Source organism: Ambystoma mexicanum, chromosome 12 (assembly GCF_040938575.1).
Source record: "Ambystoma mexicanum isolate Mex_15411 chromosome 12, UKY_AmexF1_1, whole genome shotgun sequence".
Lineage (NCBI taxonomy): Eukaryota > Metazoa > Chordata > Amphibia > Caudata > Ambystomatidae > Ambystoma > Ambystoma mexicanum.
The window spans coordinates 1,257,192,322-1,257,217,246 of NC_090936.1; the positions used below are offsets into that span (position 1 = coordinate 1,257,192,322).

The 24,925-nt window shown below is 50.8% G+C and overlaps 1 protein-coding gene across 1 annotated transcript in view; it reads right to left on the bottom strand.

The window, feature by feature from the left end:
- Window positions 1-773: 773 nt before the first annotated feature.
- Window positions 774-24,925, bottom strand: part of LOC138514439 (zinc finger protein 271-like) — a 108,090-nt gene continuing 83,938 nt past the window's right edge. The window contains exons 2-3 of the mRNA XM_069629950.1: window positions 13,174-13,242; window positions 774-4,115 (exon numbers count right to left, since the gene is read on the bottom strand). Of these exons, the coding sequence (XP_069486051.1) occupies window positions 2,662-4,080 (1,419 nt within the window). The 5' untranslated portion in view covers window positions 4,081-4,115; window positions 13,174-13,242 and the 3' untranslated portion in view covers window positions 774-2,661. The remainder of the gene's footprint in view (window positions 4,116-13,173; window positions 13,243-24,925) is intronic.

The window sequence follows — 24,925 nt, forward strand, 5'->3', positions numbered from 1 at the left end:
CTCACCCTCGACAAGCAAGTAAATGCTACAGCCTCAGCTACCAGCTACACTTGCAAACTCATCCATGCCTGCAAACCATACCTTTCCACAGATAGCTGCACCACTATTGCGCGAGCCCTCATCCTCACCAAATTAGATTACTGCAATGCACTGTACCTAGGCACCAGTAAACATAACACTAACAAACTCCAAACCCTGCAGAACAATGCTCTCAGAACAGCCCTAGGCATACCCAAAGGACAACACATTTCTACCCACAGAAGAGCCGCCAACTGGCTGGCCATCAATGACCGTATCAAACTCAAAATCCTGAACATTACACATAACTGTCTGAACAACAAAGCTCCTGCATACCTGTCAGAAAAATTCACAAAGCATACTTCTGAACGTCCCATCAGAAAAGCCCTCTCAGATAGCATCAAAGTCCCTAACTTTAAACTGAAAAAAACTGGTGGATCCAGCTTCCCGGTTCAAGCAGCGCAGCTCTGGAACTCCATCCCAGATGCACTTAGAGCCACCCCCTCCTTCCATGTGTTCAAAGCCAACGCTAAACTCTGGCTTAAAAATAACGACCGCTAAATGCCCCAACTGTACCAAATACTCTGTATATGCATTGCAAACATCTTACTTATCGATACCGTAAGTCATCCGACAGTGCTACACAAAAGATTCTGATAAAATGTAACATATCTCTCTTGTAAGTAAAAATGCCTTGTAAGTAATGCTCGACATATGAGCCTGTAATATATGATCCTGTAACCTAAGAAATGTAATGCAACTGTAATATATGATCCTGTAACCTAAGAATTGTAACGTATTCATGTACCTGTAACCCAAGATTTATTTCACTGCAAGCGCCCAGTTGCTTAACGGCCAGTCGCGCTCTATAAATAAATAAACAATACAATACAATCTTGAACTGTTTTTGGAACATGCAATGCAGCTTTTGGTTTGAAGAGCCGTTTGTGAGCATCCGGCTTTAACTGGGTAGTTTCACGCAGGTTTTTTTCCTGTCTGTATTTCTGGATCCTTGTGTCATAGGATCTGTTCATTCAAGATAGCTCCTACAGAACCTCGATTAGAATTACTATAAATGGAATCAATTTGAACCTAATTAACGTTTGTGGTGCCGGCCTATTCCCCTGCAACCAATGTGGTGAAGATTGCCATCAGTGAAAGACCTATGGGGGGAGGAGGGGACCGAGGTCCCCCCATAAGTGACGAGAGTGTCTGAGGGGCAGAGGTCGAAGACGGCAGAGGAGCCAAGGCCAGCAAGGGAGCTGGGACCCTAGTGGTTGAGAAAGGAGCCAGTGCGGGCTGGGCCGGAGGGGGCAAGGGAGGGCCAGATACGGTGTTAGTGGGTGGCATGTTCACCAAAGGGGAGGAGGCTGAAGGGTTTGTCAGTGTGCAAGGTGGTGGCAAGGAGGCCGTGTCGAGGTATGAAGGATGGTTAGGAGGTGGCAAGGGAGCCAAGGTGGGCATAGCAGGCAAGAGAGCCAGGGATGCCGAAGGATCTGGTGCAGAAGGAGGAGGGAGGTTGATAAGGCGGGGGAGGAGCTTATCAAAGACATTGGGCCTTATTATAACATAGGCGCTCCCGTAATGAAGGGGGCCGGTACGGGACTGGAACCGTTCATTACGGGATGCCTTATTACGAGGTTCCCTTGCAGGACGCGCTATGAACGTCTGGTCAGACCAGACGTCCATAGCGGTTCCCTATGGGGGCTCAAATGGGAATTGGGATGGGTTCCTTCAAGGAGGAATTACCGGGTCTTCCAAAGTCGGAATGACCCGGTTATTCCTCATTGAAGGAACCCGGTACTGGGACCCGGTATGGAGGCAGCCATGCCCTTACTAAGGGCATGGCTACCTCCATACTCGTAATAAGGCCAATTAAGTTCATGTTTTGTATAGCTGTTATAAAAAGCCTTTGGGCTGCAACATAATAACAAAAATAAAAACAATTGTAATATTGCTGAGCATTGTTGAAGCATGTTAATCTCTGTCATTTAAATTCCAAATAATGAGTTTAATTGTCTGCCTGCCCTCGTGCTACTGAGTCCTGATTGTTGCTGTGATGGTATTTCTTTTATTGTAGTTTTTTTGTGTATTTCGGTGTATATGACTTGTGCATTCTTTACATAGTGTTATGATATTCATTCATTTCAGAGTGCTGACAACTGCCTAAGGGTTAAACACTGATGAAAATACATCCAAACCGATTCCCTACTTGACATCTCTATAGTCAAAGATCTCCTAAACATTTGGTGGTCCTCTGGTGTTCTTAAAACAATGATTCTTCTGATGTTTGCTCAGACTTGAGCAGTGATTGAGCTTTCATACATATTTGGGTCCTCTGATGGGTGCTTAGGGTTGAGAGGCACTGAAGCTTTTCATGCGCTCTGAGCACTTGCGGGGCCTCACTCCAGTATGGATGCTCTGATGGCTGCTCAGAGCTGAGAACTGAATGAAGCATTTCTTGCACTCTGTGCACTTGTAGGGCTTCTCAACAGTATGGATGCTCTGATGCGTTTTCAGGAGTAAGGATGAAATGAAGCATTTCTTGCACTCTGTGCACTTGTAGGGCTTCCCCCCAGTATTGGTTCTATGGTGGATTATCAGAGCTGAGGATTGACACAAACATTGTGTGCACTCGAGGCACTAGAAGGGCTTCTTCACTGTATGGTTCATAAGATGCCTTTTCAGATTTGAGGAGCTACTGTAACTTTCCTTACACTCTTTGCACGCATATGGCTTCACCCCAGTATGGATCCTCTGATGGACTATCAGAGCTGAGGAGCGCCTGAAGCATTGCTTGCACTCTGTGCACTCATATGGTTTCACCCCAGTATGGATCCTCTGATGGACTATCAGAGCTGAGGAGTGACTGAAGCATTGTGTGCACTCCGTGCACTTGAAGGGCTTTTCCCCTGTATGGTTCATAAGATGCCTTTTCAGATCTGATGATCTACAGTAACTGTTCTTACAATCTGTGCACTCATATGGCTTCTCACCTGTATGGATCCTCTGATGGATTTTTAGAGATGACGGACGACTGAAGCTTTTCTTGCACTCAGTGCACTTGTAGGGCTTCTCGCCAGTATGAATCCTATGATGCTCATTTAGTCTTGAGATCAGATTGAAGCTTTTATCACACTCTGTGCATGTGTAGGGCTTCTCCCCAGTATGGGTCATAAGATGCCTTTTCAGATCTGAGGATGTACAATAACTGTTCTTACACTCTGTGCACTCATAAGGCTTCACCCCAGTATGGATCCTCTGATGCCTTTTCAGGAGTAAGGATGAACTGAAGCATTTCTTGCACTCTGTGCACGTGTAGGGCTTCACCCCAGTATGGGTTCTATGATGCTCATAGAGTCTTGAGATCTGATTGAAGCTTTTCTCACACTCAGTGCACTTGTAGGGCTTCACCCCAGTATGGATGCTCTGATGCCTTTTCAGGAGTAAGGATGAGCTGAAGCATTTCTTGCACTCTGTGCACTTGTAGGGCTTCTCCCCTGTATGCATTCTTTGATGGATTTTCAGAGCCGAGGACTGTATGAAACATTTTGTGCACTCAGGGCATTTGAAGGCCTTCTCCCCTGTATGGGTCCAATGATGCCTTTTCAGATCTGAGGATTTTCTGTAACATTTCTTACACTCTGTGCACATGTAGGGCTTCTCTCCAGTATGGATCCTCTGATGGCTTGTCAATGCTGAGGAGTGCCTGAAGCTTTTCTTGCACTCTGTGCACTTGTAGGGCTTCCCCCCAGTATGGGTTCTCTGATGCTCATAGAGTCTTGAGAGATGATTGAAGCTTTTTTCACACTCAGTGCACTTGTACAGCTTCTCGCCCCCATGGGATGTCATGTGTGAGATTAGAATGGACCTGTGAGTGAAGCACATCCCACAGACTCTGCAGGCAGCTGCCTTCTCCTTTGTTTTGATCTTCATAGGTGTGCTGGGCATTGGACTCCCCGAGGAGGATGGTACATTATTTGCAGGTTCATTGGAATGGCACTGCCCATCGTCTGTAGAGCTTCTCTTATTCCTTGGTATATCCCATCGTCTCGTCTTCATGTCCAGATTTTTGGTTTTGGAAATGACTCCAGTCTCTGTTGAAAGAAGCAAAGATTTCAGATATTATTTCATGCAATTGTACAACAATGAAGAACATTGGCAAGTGTAGTACAGATTGACCCACCCCCACACTAACAAACATGGCGATACTGAGAGATCCTGTCGGTCAGTCTGTCCATCAAATTAAATAAAGGAATTCAGAGAAAGGCAAAGTAACCTGAAAAAAGGATGGGTGTAAATGGAGGAACAGCAACTGATGTTAATCTGCTGCTTACTTGTGTTCTTGTTTGCATTTTACTCACAGCATGTACAATCCTGCGTCTGCTGTGATTGGAGCTCTGTGCCTATTTGAGCCAATCACATTGCCGGCAGGCGAACGCCGGCCCTCCCACTAACGCCTCCCAACAAGGCTTCCTGTCCTGAGCCTGTCCAGAGTTGCCAGAGGCCAGGACTAAGAACTCTGCTCTCCTGCTGCCGCAACTATCTGGCTTTCTATCTGCTATCGGCTGAAGCCAGTATCCAATCACACTGGTAAGAAAAACTCTGCCCTCAACTGTTCGAAATGACTGAAACTTTATAGCTCCCTAAATCTACTTGCAGACTTCAACCGGTAATCGCAACTCGATTATTTGCGCATTTTGTCACATGTGCCCCATTCGCTGCACTGCACCCCGCCTCAGGATCCAAGGTTTGCCTGTAACCTCTTATAAATATTTCCCCAACCATTCTACCTAGCCGTATAGTGCCGGGCACCCTTTTCCCTGCCCGCAACACCTGTACCACTACCTGCCTACACCAACTATCTCGTATTCATGCGGCCTGCAGTGCACCCCTGCTGCTATGATCAGGCTGCGTGCAGCATGTTTTAGTGTCATGCGCCTGCACCGCAGATCTTAACCACCTGTGCACTCGTTGAACGTTACACATGTCACCTATGCCTACTCTGCAATTATCATACCTACACTGAACTTACTCTGTAGCTTCTGCGACTACCCTGCCAATAGCGATCAGATTACGTTAGCCTATGATCATTATGACTGTATGACTAGCTCTGCTCATATCATGCCCTTTACGTTATTCTTTGGACTACTGTGACAATTCTGCCTGCCTTATACTCAGTCTGTGACCCTAATGCCCATGTCACTATTATGCCAGCATTGTTTATGTATGCCTAGCCTCATAGTTCAGTGGCAGCACTGCCTGCTTTATATTTAGGTTGTGACCCTAACGTCCATGTCACTATTGTGCTAACATTGTCTATTTACGCACAGCCCCACAGTTCTGCGACCTTTCACTCAGTGTTATCTGTGATCCATGTGAGCAAACTGCACACATTGCCAGCTTCGCCAATAACACACCTAGTATGTGAATTTATTAACCATTTTTGATTGCATTGCCCATATTATGGTCAACTAGCGACTTTTGTGAGCACTTTGCTAGCGCAGCCTATACCCTGCCCAGCCTGCCATTCCAATGCCCACCTGCTTAGCCTATGTGTGCTAACACAGCCATCTAACACTGCCACTCTCTGCCTTGCCTTACAGCGCTGTGACTATCAAGCCACTATCTGCTTGCCCACCTAAACTGTCATCAGTGCCCATTCTGAGCTTACTCCTTATATATGGTACCCCTACCATTAGCTAGCCCACCTCCACATAAATTATGTATTTGCCAGCCACTTATACAGTCCTACTGAGGAATATCCTACACTTACTTACCACAATAGATGTTAACATGCCTCATACTCCGCCCTCCTTGGCGTCTGTGACACCCCCAAACGATCCCAAAAACTTAAATGACATGATCACTAGACCATGCAATCTTTCCCAAAGAAACCTTAAACTTAGTGCCAGACTCCCCGAAATTTACGAACCCACAGCCATCTCTACACCTCCTTTCCAACAACCTGTCTAGAAACACCCACTCCAGCTCAACAGCCGCCTCTCTTCGAGATTCCACCACCTACCCAAGCCCCCCCCCCACAACACTGCGACACTACCTGCTGAGACCATACTGCCTGGTATAAGAGGGGCCTTAATAAATGCCCGGTCTCTGGTGGCACACGCCACTGAAATAGCCAACCTTATCACAACTGAAAGAATTGACTTCCTCGCTATTGCGGAATCCTGGCTTCATTCAGCAGCTGGCCCAGCAATTATGTTAGCCACCCCTGATGACCACACTCTTCTAAGAATAGACTGCACCACCTCTCGAGGCGGCAGCCTAGCCATAATCGGCAAAACCAGCCTAGCACTGAGACTTGCTCCTCCATTAAAGGTAGACTTGTGTGAACTCTTGACCACCAAACTAACCATCTCAACTACTCAAACTATATCTATCCACCTAATCTACAGACCTCTAGGCCCTCTAGGATCCTTTAAAGAAGATCTCACTAACATCCTTTCGGATAACCTTAAAAATACCTCACTGAGTCTTCTCCTAGGAGACTTCAATCTTGGCTACAAAGACCCCTTATATCCTAATGCCACACAGATCAACGATTCCATCGAGGAACTAGGTTTCACCCAAAAGGTAACAGGCGTCACTCACACTAAAGGCAGAACCCTTGATTGGATAGCGGAACACCATTGTCAAACGTCCATCACTGCCATAACACCTTTGCCCTGGTCTGACCATCACCTGATCTCTTTCTCCCTTGAAGTCACAGCCCCCTATCATGCCACCAGTATACCCCCCGCTATTCTTAATAGGAACAAAAAGAACATTACAGCTGACAAACTAATTCCTCTGATCATCCCTACTTTGAATTCACTCCCTGACTCTGCAGACCCACTCACCTTGGTCGATACAATAAAGTAATGTTATCTGCTCTGGACACCATAGAACCCTTGATAATCAGAAAGTGCAAACAGAAAAACCATGTTAATTCATGGTTCTCTCTCCACCTAAAAGCCTTTAGATTTGAGAAACATAAATGTGAACAGACATGGAGATTAAACCCTTCTGATACTAACAAAAACAACCTCACAAAACTAGCCTCCCTGTACAAAAAAGAAATAATCCTTGCCAAACAAGAATCCTACAATCTGCGTATCACCCAAGCTAATTCCAATACAAAAGACCTATTGATAATCCTTAAAGAATCGGAAACACCTATCCAAGCCCCTGACACTTGCCTCAAGGACAAAACCTGGTGCACTAGCATGCAGAGAGCCCTAGCTAATAAAATAACGACCCTGCAGGCCAAAATTAACAACAAAAAAGAATCCCTCCTCCTCACCTCCAACGTTAACAACATTACGGCCCCTGTGCCTTTAAATACCTCACCTCTCACCCCTTCTGAACTGCCTTAACCCCTTTTCTACTTTAAGAAAGTATCTATTCTAGAAGTTGAAAAAGTCACCCTAAACCCTCCAATTGACAAGGCGACCCTTGTCCTGCACAAATCATAAAAGATGCCGCACTGGACCTCTCCCCATTCATAACCAAACTTATAAATGCTTCATTCTCTACCGGCACCATTCCCAACAATTTGAAACAGTCATGGGTCCTCCCACTTCTAAAAAAAAAAAACATTTGACCCGGCCATTCCCACTAACTATCGTCCTATTACGACAGTACCATTCCTGCTTCAAATTCTGGATAAGGTAGCGTACCTCCAAATTCAACAATATCTGGAATGCAACCACCTCTTAGGAGTACTTCAGTCAGGTTTTAGACAAAAACACGGAACGGAAACTGCACTGATCGACCTTAAAGCACAAATAGACACCCTGAGAGACAATGGTAACACAGCATTACTACTGCTGCTCGACCTCTCAGCAGCGTTTCGCTTGGTTGATCATAAGACTCTCTGCCACCACCTGGACTCGGCCACCAACTTCTCACAAGAAGCCATAGCCTGGATCCAATCCTTCTTAGATAATAGAACCATGCGGGTCTTCGCACCTTCAGCAGCCGCGGACCCTATTCCTATCACTTGTGGAGTGCCTCAGGGTTCATGTGTTTCGCCCACTCTGTACAACATCTTTACGAAGCCCCTTTTCGATGATCTAGATGGCCTGGGTATCACCTACACTAATTACGCAGATGATACACAGATCCTCATCCAGTTGACGGGAGATTACGATAAGGATTTGGCCTTTGTGAACAGAGTATACCTCATCATCCAGGCATGGATGGCCTCTCATGGACTATGCCTGAATGATGACAAAACGGAACTCGTCATTCTGGGCAACACGGCAAATCTCAATAAATTAGGCCATCTATACTCTAACTTCATCATAGACAATAGTAACATCCCAGTAGCCAAGGAAGTGAAAAGTCTTGGCTTCTACCTAGACTCCACTCTCACCTTCAAAAAACAAGTAAAACCCCATGGCCTCGGCTACCGCTTACACGTGTAAGCTAATGAGAGCAGCCAAGCCATTTCTTACACCCAACAACTGCATTACTCTAGCAAGAGCCCTGGTATTATCTAAACTGCATTATTGCAATGCCCTATATGTAGGTTGCAACAAATACATTACTAACAAAATCCAGATCTTACAAAATAATGCTTTGAGAGCATGTTAGGGAGAATTCTCTGTAAAGGCTAATTTCCCAAACCTAGTGAGTCCCCCAGAAGCTTTGCTGGATTTTTGGGGTTTATTTTTTTCTCCTGCTAAGAGTGAGACTCTTTTACTCCCACTCTTAGACATGATTTGAGGTGTTCCTTTGACTTTGTATGTGTTTTATGGGCTATGTGGTCTTTTACTCCATAGGGTTTCATGTGTTTTTGAGATTTGGGTTACACAGCACCCTCCGTGCCGTAACCCAGGGGTGTCATAGTGACCCCCAATTATAGACTCCATACCCTGGGACCGACTACTGTCTCCCAGGGCATGTAAAGTCACCATTTGCTTTACTAGTCTTAAATTGCGAACAGAACCAGTTAGAAACCATCATATTGTGGACGTACTGGTCGGGGCAATTCGATTGCCCCTGGGTCTGTTGGTCGAGGGGGCACGGTCCAGTCCCCCCTGATCGAGTTTTGGCTGGTGGCAGTGGATACTACTTTATATATTCGACCGCAAATATATCCCTATGGGATTTTCCCATTGTTCGAGGCTACCACTTTTTAATATAGCCTCGAACATACCGGCGGTTTATTAAATTAATATAAAATTGCTGGTTGGTATATTTTGCCGAAACTTGGTTCCAAAATGGCGTTTGTGTTCGCTTCTGTGACTCCAACCCAAGTCGAGCACTTTGTTCCACCTTTTTGGTGGGCTTCTCCACAGAAGCCCTCCAAGTGGTGCCACTCTGTCTGGGGTACTTAGGAGGGGTGGACGGGGGTTTAGGCACCCTGGACTGAGTTGCCTTGGCAACTCAAGTCACACTCTGTCCTGATTGGCCCAGTAGTGAGCCGGCCGGCTCACCACTTAGCATGTTTGAGTGATAGCTAGGCTGAGTGAATGGGGGTTTTCTGCATAAAAGCAGGGCTTTTGGGACTGGAACGTTAGAAGTCACCACAGGACCTAAAGAATCCGAAGAGGGAGAAGCTGAGCCAACCTGCTACGACAACACCATCGCTGGAGCCCTGCTGAACCGTCTCACCACTTCCCGACAACAGAGGAGATCTCCAGTCCGGAGAGTCTTCTTCCTTTGACTGGTGGTGATAACCAGTTTTGCCTTCTTGTTTGCCTTCCCGGATCATCTCTTGGCCGCCTTGCCTGTGCCAAGTACCCTGGCAACCAGAATACCACGGTTTACCACTACCACGAATAAAAGGGTAGTACCTTTTAACCGAAGAACTCCGCGGCTGGTTTCTTCCCTGGCAGTGCAATGACCTTCATCTTTCCTCCACGACGAGACCTCCTCTTCCTCTGGACGAAAAACCGACTTGCACCCGCTGCCAGGAACAACTGCCCCCGCTGGATCATTCTTCCCATTTCAGGTAGTGAGTCCCGCCTGGCTTCCCTTGCGACAGATTGCTCGGGGTGACAGTAAAGCCTCGACTTTCTAACCTGGGTTAGCCTGGGACACGTTAACTAAACTTTTCTGACTTGATCTCATTTCTTTTTAATCTATAAAGACTCTTTGGGCATAACCTTTGAACTTCCTTGCTCTCCAGTAGACTCTGCCTAACCTGCCTGACCGTGGTTCATTTAAAAGTATTGAAATTGTGTGCTTTCATAAACTCTGCCTTTTTCCCTCCCTTTTTACATAACTTGTTAGAGTGCCATCTTAGTTTAAGCGCTCACCTCTGTCTGAAAATAAGTGGTGTTTCTCACTAAGACTTGTCTAACAAGTAATCAAGGTTGTGTATATATAATAGTGACTGTGTGTTGAATTTACTTACCTTTTGTGCTAGTGTAATTTACAAGTGTGTCTTTCTAATAAATAATTATATACTTTTACACCAAAGCTCTGGTCAGTGTTTGCTTGTGCTACTGTGTCTCTGTACCTATTGTGTATGCTCTATATACTGCCTAACTCTTCTTGCGAGAAGTCTAACTGCTCAGCCACAGCTACCAGGTAAATCTGGGTGGTACAGGCTGCTACCAATTGGGTTTACTGCCAACCACCTGTAGTCTTAAATCTTTTTCAGTGGTCCCTAAGGGAACTGCACAGGTTTCTGCCTAACACGACACCACCGGTGGAGCCCTGCTGAACCGTCTCACCACTTCTTGACGACAGAGGAGATCTCCGGTCCGGAGAGTCTTCTTCGTTTGACTGGTTGGGATAACCAGTTTGCCTTCTTTTTCGCCTTCCCGGATCATCTCGTGGCCGCCTTGCCTGTGCCAAGCACCCCGGCAACCGGGATACCACGATTTACCACTATCGCGAATAAAGGCGTAGTACCCTTTTAACCGGAGAACTCCGCGGCTGGTTTCTTCCCTGGTACTGCAACGACCTTCAGCTTTCCTCCACGTCGAGATCCTCTCTTCCTCTGGACGACGCCGCGACTTGCACCCGCTGCCAGGAACAACTGCCCCCGCTGGAGGATCCTCTCCACTTTTAAGGTACTGTGTCCGCCTGGCCTCCCTTACAACGGTTTGTGTGGGGTGACGAGTAAATCCTCCTTTACCATCTGGGTAGTCCCACGGCTGGCTAACTAAACTTTTCTGAGCTTAACTAAATCCTTTTTGAACTCTCTGCAAGACTTTGCAAGCCTATTCAACTGTGTGATCTTGGGCGCATTGGTGTGCTGCTCTCTCCAAGAGGGAGTCTGGCCTCTGAACTTTTTACTCAACAGTAGACTTTGACTTTCCTGCCTTGCTTGGGTTCTTCTATAGTATTAGTGTTGTGTGCTTTTCTAATTTCTGCCTTTTCCCTCCCTTTTTTGATAACTTATTGGAGTGCCATCTCCAGTTAAGCGCTCACCTCTGTCTGGAAATAAGTGGTGTTAACTAAGACTTGTCTAACAAGGAATAAGGGATGTATATATATTAATAGTGACTGTGATTTGAACTTACTTACAATAATAGTGCTGGAGTGTTTCAATAAGCGTGTTTTTAAATAAATAATTATATACCTTGATACCAAAGCTCTGGTCAGTGTTTGCTTGTGCTACTGTGTCTGAGCGACTATTGTGTATACTCTATATAATGCCTAACTCTTCTTGGGGGAAGTCTGACTGCTCAGCCACAGCTACCAGGTAAATCTGGGAGGTGCAGACTGCTACCAATTGGGTTTACTGGCAAACACCTGTAGTCCTAAATCTTTTGCAGTGGTCCCTAAGGGAACTGCACAGGTTTCTGCCTAACAGAGGAACCTTCAACATTCCCAAAAAAGCCCACATATCTGACTTTAGAAGATCCAACAATTGGCTCTCCACCAAAGATAAAATTCTCCTCAAATCAGCCTCCCTAACTCATAAATGCTTACATATGGCTGCCCCCAGTACCTCACTTCCAGATTCCAGAGACAATCTACTAACTGCCCCTCCAGAACAGCCACTGCTAACCTACTTCAAGTGCCCAGATACAAACGTATGAAAACTGGTGCTAGTAGCTTCCCGGTCAAAGCCGCACAAAACTGGAACTCACTCCCACCTTCTTTAAGAGAAGACATGCCCTACCCACGCTTCAGATTCCACCTCATCCAATGGATCCAGGAGCATGACATCTGACCTTTTCCACGCTGCCACATTACTCTCCACCACTATTGTATATAATTGTTGCTATATGTTCTCCGCTATCATTTGTCCATTTGTATGATATATGCCTGCACTGTTTATTAATATATTGTATTGTAACGTACAGCAATGTAACCTAAGCTGAACAATCCTCTTTTCCATTTTTTTCTGCGCCCTAATACCCTTGGGTCTGGTGTGCATTATAAATAAATAAACAACCAAACAAAAACAAACAATCCTGCACACTTATTCCTACAGTAGTTGCTCCCTCCCTTTCCTATTGTCTCTCTCTGGGTAAGAACTCCAAATGGTAAGTATGGTACTCTAAATCTGATATAAATCAACTAGTCGCAAAACACAAATCCTTACTTGCTCATTTTAAATTATCACTCACCGATCACGAGTGGCGAGGGGCAATATTGCATCCTGGCGCACAGAAAGGCCAGATAAGCAGGCCATCATTCCCTACACATTCCACTCTTGAAACTAACATGGCACAAAAACAGCATTTACCCACAGGGCACCCAAAGCATGGAACACCCTACCTCTTGACATCTGCACTGCACCTCACCACTTTCCGAGAGAGCCTCAAAACACACCGGTTTCCCCACACATAATCCAGCCCCTCCACTTGTCTATCCCAGTGGCGCTGGTGAATTTTTAAACTGGAGGGGCATAAATATTTCTCCCAGATATGCCATACCGACCGAGCGCAGCAAGGCAGCCCAAACCACTCAAAGAGGGCTTGGGGGAATTCTCCCCATAAGAAACATTTAAAGGGTTAAAAGGGTGAATTTTACAGTACCGTTTTCAAACGAAAAGACTAAAAATGTATTTGATTTGCAGGCAGTCCTTATGAAGAAGAAGGAAGTATTCCAATACTCCAGGTTCTGGTACAATTCACACAATTTGCACAACCAAACAAAATGTCTTACTTTGTAAAATGTCGCAAGCAATCACAAACAGGCCTTTATGTCGCACGAGGAACCACAACCAAATTGCTTTCTTACCTGTAAAGTAAGTCTGGCTCTTTTCTGTGTCAACAGGTGTCCATTTTACAATCCACTAAAGTGGTGTTACTGCAAGACGAGAGAAAGGAAGACATTAACTATCTGAATGCCAGGAGCTGCAGCCCAAAACAGGACACACCCACAATTCAAATAAAAATGCCAATGAGATCATTGTGTGGGCATTACTAATGTAAAGCGGTTCATTGTTAACACCTGCATTCTAATGCATTCATGTTTAGGCAATTGAAATCGTAAAGAGGTGTTAGCACTTACAAGCCAGTGGGGTGATTGGAAGTGTATAGGAGGTACAGCTCATCCACACAGGAGTCCATAGGTGTCTGGTTTCAGACATCAAGGAGATAGTTAACCATTAAATACCCCCTTCACGTCTGAAACCAGACACATAAGGCATACTGTGAGGATGAGCTGTACCTGCTAGTAACATTGATGCAGCAGCAGAATGCTCTCATTAGAATGGGTAAAAGTAGTGAGATGTCCCCACACAAGTAGGTTTGCCACCACAGTCTCCGAAGTTAGCCCTCTCCCAACATTAGATCCCCCCTCTCAAAATGTGCCCACCTGCACAGACCTAGGTCACAAGTGCAGAAAAATGCCAAACTCAGAAGTAGCAACCAAATGGTAGAATGCCCTCTTCCTTGCTCACAGCCCCTGCACCCACAAGGGCCAGTGAGCTGTCTGATGACGGCTCCCTGCTGCAGCCCACGTGGAGAATGACCTCTTCCTTGCTCACAAGTCCTGCTCACAGCCCCTGCACAGCACAAGGGCCAGTGAGCTGTCTGATGACGACTCCCTGCTGGAGCCCACGGGGAAAATGTCCTCTTCCTTGCTCATGAGCCCTGGCTGCTCACAGCCCCTGCACACCACAAGGGACAAGAAGCTGTCTGATGGCAGCTCCCTGCTGGAGTCCACGGGGAGAATGTCCTCTTCCTTGCTCATGAGCCCTGCTCACAGCCCCTGCACACCACAAGGGCCAGTGAGCTGTCTGATGACAGCTCCCTGCTGGAGCCCACGGGGAAAATGTCCTCTTCCTTGCTCATGAGCCCTGGCTGCTCACAGCCCCTGCACACCACAAGGGACAAGAAGCTGTCTGATGGCAGCTCCCTGCTGGAGTCCACGGGGAGAATGTCCTCTTCCTTGCTCATGAGCCCTGCTCACAGCCCCTGCACACCACAAGGGCCAGTGAGCTGTCTGATGATGGGTCCCTGCTGGAGCCCACGTAGAGAATGTCCTCTTCCTTGCTCATGGGCCCAACTCACAGCCCCTGCACACCACAATGGTCAGCGAGCTGACGGATGACGGCTCCCTCCTGGAGCCCACTGAGAGAATGTCCTCTTCCTTGCTCATGAGCCCAACTCACAGCCCCTGCACACCACACGGGCCAGTGAGCTGTCTGATGATGCCTCCCTGCTGGAACCCACGGGGGGAATGTCCTCTTCCTTGCTCACGGGTCCTGGTCACAGCCCCTGCACAGCACAAGGGACATTGAGCTGTCCGATGACGGCTCCCTGCAGGAGCCCACGGGGGTAATGTCCTCTTCCTTGCTCATGAGCCCTGCTCACATCCCCTGCACAGCACAAGGGCCAGTGAGCTGTCTGATGACGGCTCCCTGCTGGAGCCCACCACAAGACTGTCCTCTCCCTTGCTCATGAGCCCTTCTCACAGCCTCTGCACACCACAAGGGCCAGTGAGCTGTCTGATGATTGCTCCCTGCTGAAGCCCATGGGGAGAATGTCCTCTTCCTTGCTAATGAGCCCTGCTCACAGCCCCTACACAGCAAGAGGGCCAGTGAGCTGTGTGATGACGGCTCCCTGCTGGAGCCCACGGGGAGAATGTCCTCTCCCTTGCTCATGAGCCCTGCTCACAGCCCCTGCACCCCACAAGGGCCAGTGAGCTGTCTGATGACGGCTCCCTGCTGGAGCCCACAGGGAAGAATGTCCGTTTCCCTGCACATGGGCCCTGCTCACAGCCCCTGCACACCACAAGGGCCAGCGAGCTGACGGATGACGGCTCCCTGCTGGAGCCCACTGAGAGAATGTCCTCTTCCTTGCTCATGATCCGGGCTCACAGCCCCTGCACACCACGAGGGCCAGTGAGCTGTCTGATGACAGCTCCCTTCTGGAGCCCACGGGGAAAATGTCCTCTTCCTTGCTCATGAGCCCTACTCACAGCCCCTGCACACCACAATGGCCAGTGACCTGTCTGATGACGGCACCCTGCTGGAGCCCACAGGGAGAATGTCCACTTCCTTGCTCATGAGCCCTGCTCACATCCCCTGCAGCCCAAGAGGACCAGTGAGCTGTAAGAGGACGGCTCCCTGCTTTAACCCACAGGGGGAATGTCCTCTTCCTAGCTCAAAAGCCCTGCTCACAGCCTCTGCACACCACAATGGCCAGTGAGCTGTCTGATGACGGCTCCCTGCTGGAGCCCATGGGGAGAATGTCCTCTTCCTTCCTCATGAGCCCTGCTCACATCCCCTACACCCCACGAGGGCCAGGGAGCTGTCTGATGACGGCTCCCAGTTGGGGCCTATAGGGGGAAAGACCTCTTCCTTGCTCACGAGTCCTGCTCACAACCCCTGCACAGCACAAGGGCCAGCGAGCTGACGGATGACGGCTCCCTGCTGGAGCTCACTGGGAGAATGTCCTCTTCCTTGCTCATGAGCCAGGCTCACAGCCCCTGCACACCACAAGGGCCAGTGAACTGTCTGATGACAGCTCCCTGCTGGAGCCCACGAGGAAAATGTCCACTTCCTTGCTCATGGGCCCGACCTGCTCACAACCTCTGCACAGCACAAGGGCCAGTGAGCTGTCTGATGACGGCTCCCTGCTGGAGCCCACCACAAGACTGTCCTCTACCTTGCTCATGAGCCCTGCTCACAGCCCCTGCACACAACAAGAGCCAGTGAGCTGTGTGATGACGGCTCCCTGCTGGGGCCTACGGGGAGAATGTCCTCTTCCTTGCTCATGAGCCCGGCTCACAGCCCCTGCACAGGACAAGGGCCATCGAGCTGACGGATGACAGCTCCCTGCTGGAGCCCACTGGGAGAATGTCCTCTTCCTTGCTCATGAGCCGGGCTCACAGCCCCTGCATACCACAAGGGCCAGTGAACTGTCTGATGACAGCTCCCTGCTGGAGTCCACGGGAAAAAATGTCCACTTCCTTGCTCATTAGCCCTGCTCACAACCTCTGCACAGCACAAGGGCAAGTGAGCTGTCTGATGACGGCTCACTGCTGGAGCCCACCACAAGACTGTCCTCTCCCTTGCTCATGAGCCCTGCTCACAGCCCCTGCACACCACAAGGGCAAGTGAGCTGTGTGATGATGGCTCCCTGATGGAGCCCACGGGGAGAATGTCCTTTTCTTTGTTCACGAGCCCTGATCACAAGCCCTGCACAGCACAAGGACCAGTGAGCTGTCTGATGACGGCTCACTGCTTGAGCCCACGGGGAGAATGTCCTATTATCTGCTCACGAGCCCTGCTCACATCCCCTGCACCCCACAAGGACCAGTGAGCTGTCTGATGACAGCTCCCTGCTGGAGCCCACAGGGAGAATGTCCAGTTCCTTGCTCATGCTCCCTGCTCACATCCCCTGCACCCCATGAGGAGAGGACCAGTGAGCTGTCTGATGACGGCTCTCTGCTTTAACCCCCAGGGGGAATGTCCTCTTCCTTGCTCACAAGCCCTGCTCACAGCATCTGCACACCACAAGGACCAGTGAGCTGTCTGATGATGGCTCCCTGCTTTAACCCACAGGGGGAATGTCCTCTTCCTTGCTCACAAGCCCTGCTCACAGCATCTGCACACCACAAGGACCAGTGAGCTGTCTGATGATGGCTCCCTGCTGGAGCCCATAGGGAGAATGTCCTCTTCCTTCCTCATGAGCCCTGCTCACATCCTCTACACCCCACGAGGGCTAGGGAGCTGTCTCATGACGGCTCCCTGCTGGAACCCATGCAGGGAATGTCCTCTTCCTTGCTCATGAGCCCTGCTCACATCCCCTACACCCCACGAGGGCCAGGGAGCTGTCTGATGACGGCTCCCTGCTGGAGCCGACTGGGAGAATGTCCTCTTCCTTGCTCATGGCCAAGCTCACAGCCCCTGCACACCACAAGGGCCAGTGAGCTGTCTGATGACAGCTACCTGCTGGAGACTACGGGGAAAATGTCCACTTCCTTGCTCATGGGCCCTGCTCACAACCTCTGCACAGCACAAGGGCCAGTGAGCTGTCTGATGACGGCTCCCTGCTGGACCCCACAGGGAAGAATGTTTTTTTCCCTGCACATGGGCCCTGTTCACAGCCCCTGCACACCACAAGGGCCAGTGAGCTGTCTGATGACGACTCCCTGCTGGAACCCACTGGGAGAATGTCCTCTTCCTTGCTCTTGAGCCGGGCTCACAGCCCCTGAACACCACACGGGCCAGTGACCTGTCTGATGACGGCACCCTGCTGGAGCCCACAGGGAGAATGTCCACTTCCTTGCTCATGCTCCCTGCTCACATCCCCTGCACCCCACGAGGAGAGGACCAGTGAGCTGTCTGATGACGGCTCCCTGCTTTAACCCACAGGGGGAATGTCCTCTTCCTTGCTCACAAGCCCTGCTCACAGCATCTGCACACCACAAGGACCAGTGAGCTGTCTGATGATGGCTCCCTGCTTTAACCCACAGGGGGAATGTCCTCTTCCTTGCTCACAAGCCCTGCTCACAGCATCTGCACACCACAAGGACCAGTGAGCTGTCTGATGATGGCTCCCTGCTGGAGCCCATAGGGAGAATGTCCTCTTCCTTCCTCATGAGCCCTGCTCACATCCTCTACACCCCACGAGGGCTAGGGAGCTGTCTCATGACGGCTCCCTGCTGGAACCCATGCAGGGAATGTCCTCTTCCTTGCTCACGGGTCCTGCTCACAGCCCCTGCACAGCACAAGGGCCAGCGAGCTGACGGATGACGGCTCCCTGCTGGAGCACACTGGGAGCATGTCCTCTTCCTTGCTCATGAGCCCTGCTCACAGCCTCTGCACACCACAAGGGCCAGTGAGCTGTCTGATGACGGCTCCCTGCTGGAGCCCACCACAAGACTGTCCTCTCCCTTGCTCATGAGCACTGCTCACAGCCCCTCCACACCATAAGGGCACGTGAGCTGTCTGATGACGGCTCCCAGCTGGAGCCCATGGGGCGAATGTCCTCTTCCTTGCTCATGAGTCCTGCTCACAACCCTTGCACCCCACAAAGGCCAGTAAGCTGTCTGATGAAGGCTCCCTGCTGGAGCCCACGGGGAGAATGTCCTATGCCTGTCCTCATGAGCCCTGCTCACGGCCCCTGCACAGCAGAAGGGCCAGGGAGCTGTCTGATGATGGCTCCCTGCTGGAGCCCTTGGGGGGGAATGTCCTCTTCCTTGCTCATGAGCCCTGCTCACAGCCCCTGCACCCCACAAGGGCCAGTGAGCTGTCTGATGATGGCTCACTGCTGGAGCCCATGGGGAGAATCTCCTCTTCCTTGCTCATGAGCCCTGTTCACAGCCTCTCCACACCACAAGGGCCAGTGAGCTGTCTGATGACGGCTCCCTGCTGGAGCCTACGGGGAGAATGTCCTCTTCCTTGCTCATGAGACCGGCTTACAGCCCCTGCACCCCACAAGGGCCAGTGAGCTGTCTGATGATGGCTCACTGCTGGAGCCCATGGGGAGAATCTCCTCTTCCTTGCTCATGAGCCCTGTTCACAGCCTCTCCACACCACAAGGGCCAGTGAGCTGTCTGATGACGGCTCCCTGCTGGAGCCTACGGGGAGAATGTCCTCTTCCTTGCTCATGAGACCGGCTTACAGCCCCAGCACACCACAAGGGCCAGTGAGCTGTCTGATGGCAGCTCACTGCTGGAGCCCATGGGGAAAATGTCCTCTTCCTTGCTCATGAGCCCTACTCACAGCCCCTGCACACCACAATGGCCAGTGACCTGTCTGAAGACGGCACCCTGCTGGAGCCCACAGGGAGAATGTCCACTTCCTTGCTCATGCTCCCCTGCACCCCACGAGGAGAGGACCAGTGAGCTGTCTGATGACGGCTCTCTACTTTAACCCACAGGGGGAATGTCCTCTTCCTTGCTCACAAGCCCTGCTCACAGCCTCTGCACACCACAAGGGCCAGTGAGCTGTCTGATGATGCCTCCCTGCGGGGGCCTACGGGGAGAATGTTCTCTTCCCTGCTCATGAGCCCTGCTCACAGCCCCTGCACAGGACAAGGGCAAGTGAGCTGTGTGATGATGGCTCCCTGATGGAGCCCACGGGGAGAATGTCCTTTTCTTTGTTCACGAGCCCTGATCACAAGCCCTGCACAGCACAAGGACCAGTGAGCTGTCTGATGACGGCTCACTGCTTGAGCCCACGGGGAGAATGTCCTATTATCTGCTCACGAGCCCTGCTCACATCCCCTGCACCCCACGAGGGCCAGTGAGCTGTCTGATGACGGCTCTCTGCTTTAACCCCCAGGGGGAATGTCCTCTTCCTTGCTCACAAGCCCTGCTCACAGCTTCTCTGCACACCACAAGGGCCAGTGAGCTGTCTGGTGACAGATCCCTGCTGGATCCCATGGGGAGAATGTCCTCTTCCTTCCTCATGAGCCCTGCTCACATCCCCTAAACCCCACGAGGGCCAGGGAGCTGTCTGATAACGGCTCCCTGCTGGAACCCATGGGGGGAATATCCTCTTCCTTGCTCACGAGTCCTGCTCACAGCCCCTGCACAGCACAAGGGCCAGCGAGCTGACGGATGACAGCTCCCTGCTGGAGGCCACGGGGAAAATGTCCACTTCCTTGCTCATGCTCCCTGCTCACATCCCCTGCACCCCACGAGGAGAGGACCAGTGAGCTGTCTGATGAGGTCTCCCTGCTTTAACCCACAGGAGGAATGTCCTCTTCCTTGCTCACAAGCCATGCTCACAGCATCTGCACACCACAATGGCCAATGACCTGTCTGATGACGGCACCCTGCTGGAGCCCACAGGGAAAATGTCCACTTCCTTGCTCATGCTCCCTGCTCACATCCCCTGCACCCCACGAGGAGAGTACCAGTGAGCTGTCTGATGACGGCTCCCTGCTTTAACCCACAGGGGGAATGTCCTCTTCCTTGCTCACAAGCCCTGCTCACATCCCCAGCACAGCACAAGGGCCAGCGAGCTGACGAATGACGGCTCCCTGCTGGAGCCCATAGGGAGAATGTCCTCTTCCTTCCTTATGAGCCCTGCTCACATGCGCTACACCCCACAGGGGCCAGGGAGCTGTCTGATAACGGCTCCCTATTGGAGCCCACGGGGGGAATGTCCTCTTCCTTGCTCACAAGTCCTGCTCACAGCCGCCGCACAGCACAAGGGCCAGCGAGCTGACGAATGACGGCTCCCTGCTGGAGCCCACTGGGAGAATGTCCTCTTCCTTGCTCATGAGCCCTGCTCACATGCGCTACACCCCACGGGGGCCAGGGAGCTGTCTGATAACGGCTCCCTGCTGGAGCCCACTGGGAGAATGTCCTCTGCCTTGCTCATTAGCCAGGCTCACAGCCCCTGCACCCCACAAGGGCCAGTGAGATGTCTGATGACGGCTCCCTGCTGGAACCCACGGGGAGAATGTCCTCTTCCTTGCTCACAAGCCCTGCTCACAACCCCTGCACCCCACAAGGGCCAGTGAGATGTCTGATGATGGCTCCCTGCTGGAGCCCACGTAGAGAATGTCCTCGTCCTTGCTCATGACCCCTGGCTGCTCACAGCCCCTGCACACCACAAGGGCCAGTGAGCTGTCTGATGGCAGCTCCCTGCTGGAGTCCACGGGGAGAATTTTCTCTTCCTTGCTCATGAGCCCTGCTCACAGCCCCTGCACACCACAAGGTCCAGTGAGCTGTCTGATGATGGCTCCCTGCTGGAGACCACAGGGAAATGTCCTCTTCCTTGCTCATGAGCCCTGCTCACAGCCTCTGCACACCACAAGGGCCAGTGAGCTGTCTGATGACGGCTCCCTGCTGGAGCCCACGTAGAGAATGTCCTCTTCCTTGCTCATGAGCTCTGGCTGCTCACAGCCCCTGCACACCACAAGGGGCAGTGTGCTATCTGATGATGTCTCCCTGCTGGATCCCACGGGGAAATGTCCTCTTCCTTGTTCACGAGCCCTGCTCACAGCCTCTGCACAGCATAAGGGCCAGTGAGCTGTCAGACAGCTCCCTGCTGGAGTCCACGTGGAGAATGTCCTCTTCCTTGCTCATGAGCCCGGCTCAAAGCCCCTGCACGCCACAAGGGCCTGTGAGCTCTCTGATGATGGCTCCTTGCTGGAACCCATGGGGGGAATGTCCTCTTCCTTGCTCATGAGTCCTGCTCAAAGTCCCTGCACAGCACAAGGGCCAGTGAGCTGTCTGATGATGCCTCCCTGCTGGAACCCACGGGGGGAATGACCTCTTCTTTGCTAATGAGCCGTGCTCACAGCCCCTGCACAGCACAAGGGCCAGAGAGCTGTCTGATGACAGCTCCCTGCTGGAGCCCACGTGGAGAATGTCCTCTTTCTTGCTCATGGGCCCTGGTCACAGCCCCTGTACACCACGAGGGCCAGTGAGCTGTCTGATGACGGCTCCCTGCTGGAACCCACAGGGGAATGACCTCTTCCTTGCTGACGAGCCCTGCTCACAGCCCCTGCACAGCACAAGGGCCAGCGAGCTGACGGATGACGGCTCCCTGCTGGGGCCCACACAGAGAATGTCCTCTTCCCTGCTCACGAGCCCTGCTCACAGCCCCTGCATACCACAAGGGCCAGTGAGCTGTCCGATGACAGCTCCCTGCTGAAGCCCATGGAGAGAATGTCGTCTGCCAGTCCTCATGAGCCCTGCCTACTGCCCCTGCACAACATCGGGCCAGTGAACTGTCTGATGGCAGCTCCCTGCTGAAGAATACTGGGAGAATGTCCTCTTCCTTGCTCATGGGCCCTGCTCACAGCATCTGCACAGTACAAGGGCCAGTGAGCTGTCTGATGACGGCTCCCTGCTGGAACCCACAGGGGGAATGTCCTCTTCCTTGCTCACGAGTCCTGCTCACAGCCCCTGCACAGCACAAGGGCCAGAGAGTTGTCTGATGACGGCTCCCTGCTGGAACCCACGGGGGGAATGTGCTCTTTCTTGCTCACGAGTCCTGCTCACAGCCCCTGCACAGCACAAGGGCCAGAGAGTTGTCTGATGACGGCTCCCTGCTGGAGCCCACGGGGGGAATGTCCTCTTTCTTGCTCATGAGCCCTGCTCACAGCCGTCGCACCCCACAAGGGCCAGTGAGCTGTCTGATGATGGCTTCCTGCTGGAGCCCATGGGAGGATGTCCTCTTCCTTGCTCACTAGTCCTGCTCACAGCCCCTGCACAGCACAAGGGCCAGTGAGCTGTCTGATGATGGCTTGTTAGGGAGAATTCTCTCTTTAGGCTGAATTTCCTAACCTAGTGAGTCCCCCAGCAGCTTTGCTGAATTTCTGGAGTTTGTTTTTTTTCCTCCTGCCAAGAGTGAGACTCTTTTTCTCCCACTCTTGGACATGATGTATGGTATTCCTTTGACTGGTAATGAGTTTTATGAGCTATGGGGTCCTTTGCTCCATAGGGTCTCATGTGTTTTTCCTATGTGTGTTACACAGCACCCTCCGTGCAGTAACACAGGGGTGTCATAGTGATACCCCACCATAGACTCCATACCCTGGGACTGACTACTGTCTCCCAGGGCATGTAAAGTCACCATTGGCTTTACTAGTCCCAAATTATTAACAGAAAACCAGTACAAACCATCATATTGTGGACGTACTGGTCGGGGCAATTTGATTGCCCCGGGGTCTGTTAGTCGAGGGGGCACGTCTCCATCCCCCCTGATCGAATTTTGGCTGGTGGCAGTGGAAACTACTTTTTATATTCGACCGCAAATATTTTCCTATGGGATTTTCCCATTGTTCGAGGCTACCAACTTTAATTATTTAATTCTCATAGCCTCGAACATACCGCCGGTTTATTTAATTAATATTAATTCTCCGGTTGCTATTTTTTGCCAAGACTCGATTCTAAAATGGCGTTTGTGTTCTCTTCTGTGACTCCAACCCAAGTCGAGCCCTTTGTTCCACTTTTTGGCGGGCTTCTCCACAGAAGCCTCCAAAAGTGGTGCCACTCTGTCTGGGTACCACAGGGGGTGTGGGAGGGGGTCTAGGCACCCTGGACTGAGTTACCTTGGTAACTCAAGTCGCACTCTTGTGTGATTGGCCCAAGTGGTGAGCCGGCCGGCTCACCACTTAGCATGTTTGAGTGTCAGCTAGGCTGAGTGAATGGGGGTTTTTTGCATTAAAGCAGGGATTTGGGGACTGGAACTTCAGAAGTTGCCACAAGACCTGAGAATCCGACGAGGGAGAAGCTGAGCCGACCTACCACGACGACACCACCGGTGGAGCCCTGCAGAACCGACTCACCACTTCCCGACGACAGAGAAGATCTCCCGGCTGGAGAGGCTTCTTCGCCTGACTGGTGGGCACAACCAGTTTTCCTTTCTTTCTTCGCACCCCAGCCCGGTTTGTGGTCAAACTGCCTGTGCCAAGCACCCCGGCAGCCGGATAGCCACTCACCACTGAACCGCGAATCACCGGACCGCTCCTTGTACCTGAGAAACTCTGCGGCTGGTTTCTTCCCTGGCAGTGCAACGGACTCCTGTCTTCCTCCACGACGAGATCCCCTCTTTCCCTGGACGAAGCATGGACTTGCACCCGCTGCCAGGAACAACTGCCCCCGCTGGAGCGTTCTCACCACTTTAAGGAACCGTGTCCACCAGGCCTCCCTTTCTAAAGATTGCTACAAGGTAATAATAACCCCTTAACCTTCTGGACTGGGCTGGCCGCCTTGATCCTCTAACTGGTCCCTTTCTTTAGTCCAACTCCTTTTTGAACCTTTACAAGACTTTTGTGCACTGCAACCCTGTGACCTTGGACACATTTCGTTTGGATCCTCTGAAAGTGGATCCGGCCACTTGAACTCTAACTTCACGGTTTTACTTTGCCTTCCTCTCTTGTTATGTTCTGATAAAAGTGTTGGGATCTGTTTCAACTTGTTCTCTGCTCTTCTCTCCCTTTTTTAAAACGAATTATTAGAGTGCCATCTACGTTAAGCACTCACCGCTGTCTGAAAATAAGTGGGGCTTTACTTAAGACTTGTCTAATATTCTTTTAAGGGAGTGTATATCTTTTAGTGACCGTGTTTTTGAATTGCTTACTATTGTTTGTTTGTTTGTTTGTTTGTTTATTTGTTATGCGCACCGGACCCTGAGGTAGCAGGGCGCAAGAGACAAGGAAGTTTACAGCTTGGTTACAGAAGTTACAAGTTACAGAACAAGCAAGTTACAGAGTAGACAGTTTTTTGGCTCTACAGGTGAGACAAGTACAAGTGCAGATAGAGCGCCACCAAACAGTCAAATCAATGGCGAACAAAATAGCAAGTCAGGTAGAGTACAAGTGGAGGTGCGAGAGGTAGAGTGTTATTTATGGTGCATTCTCGGTGAGCCATTTTTTGGTATTCTTTCTGAAGTTGTTGAACGTTTGGTCGGATCTAAGTGCAAGAGGTAGGGCGTTCCATAACTGAGCTGCCTTGACTGGGAAGCTGGATCCTCCAATAGTGGTAAGTTTAAATCTGGGCACTAGGAGGCAGTTAGGGCTGACTGTCCTTGTAGGTCTGGAGGGATTTTTCCTTTTGAAGCATTCTGAAA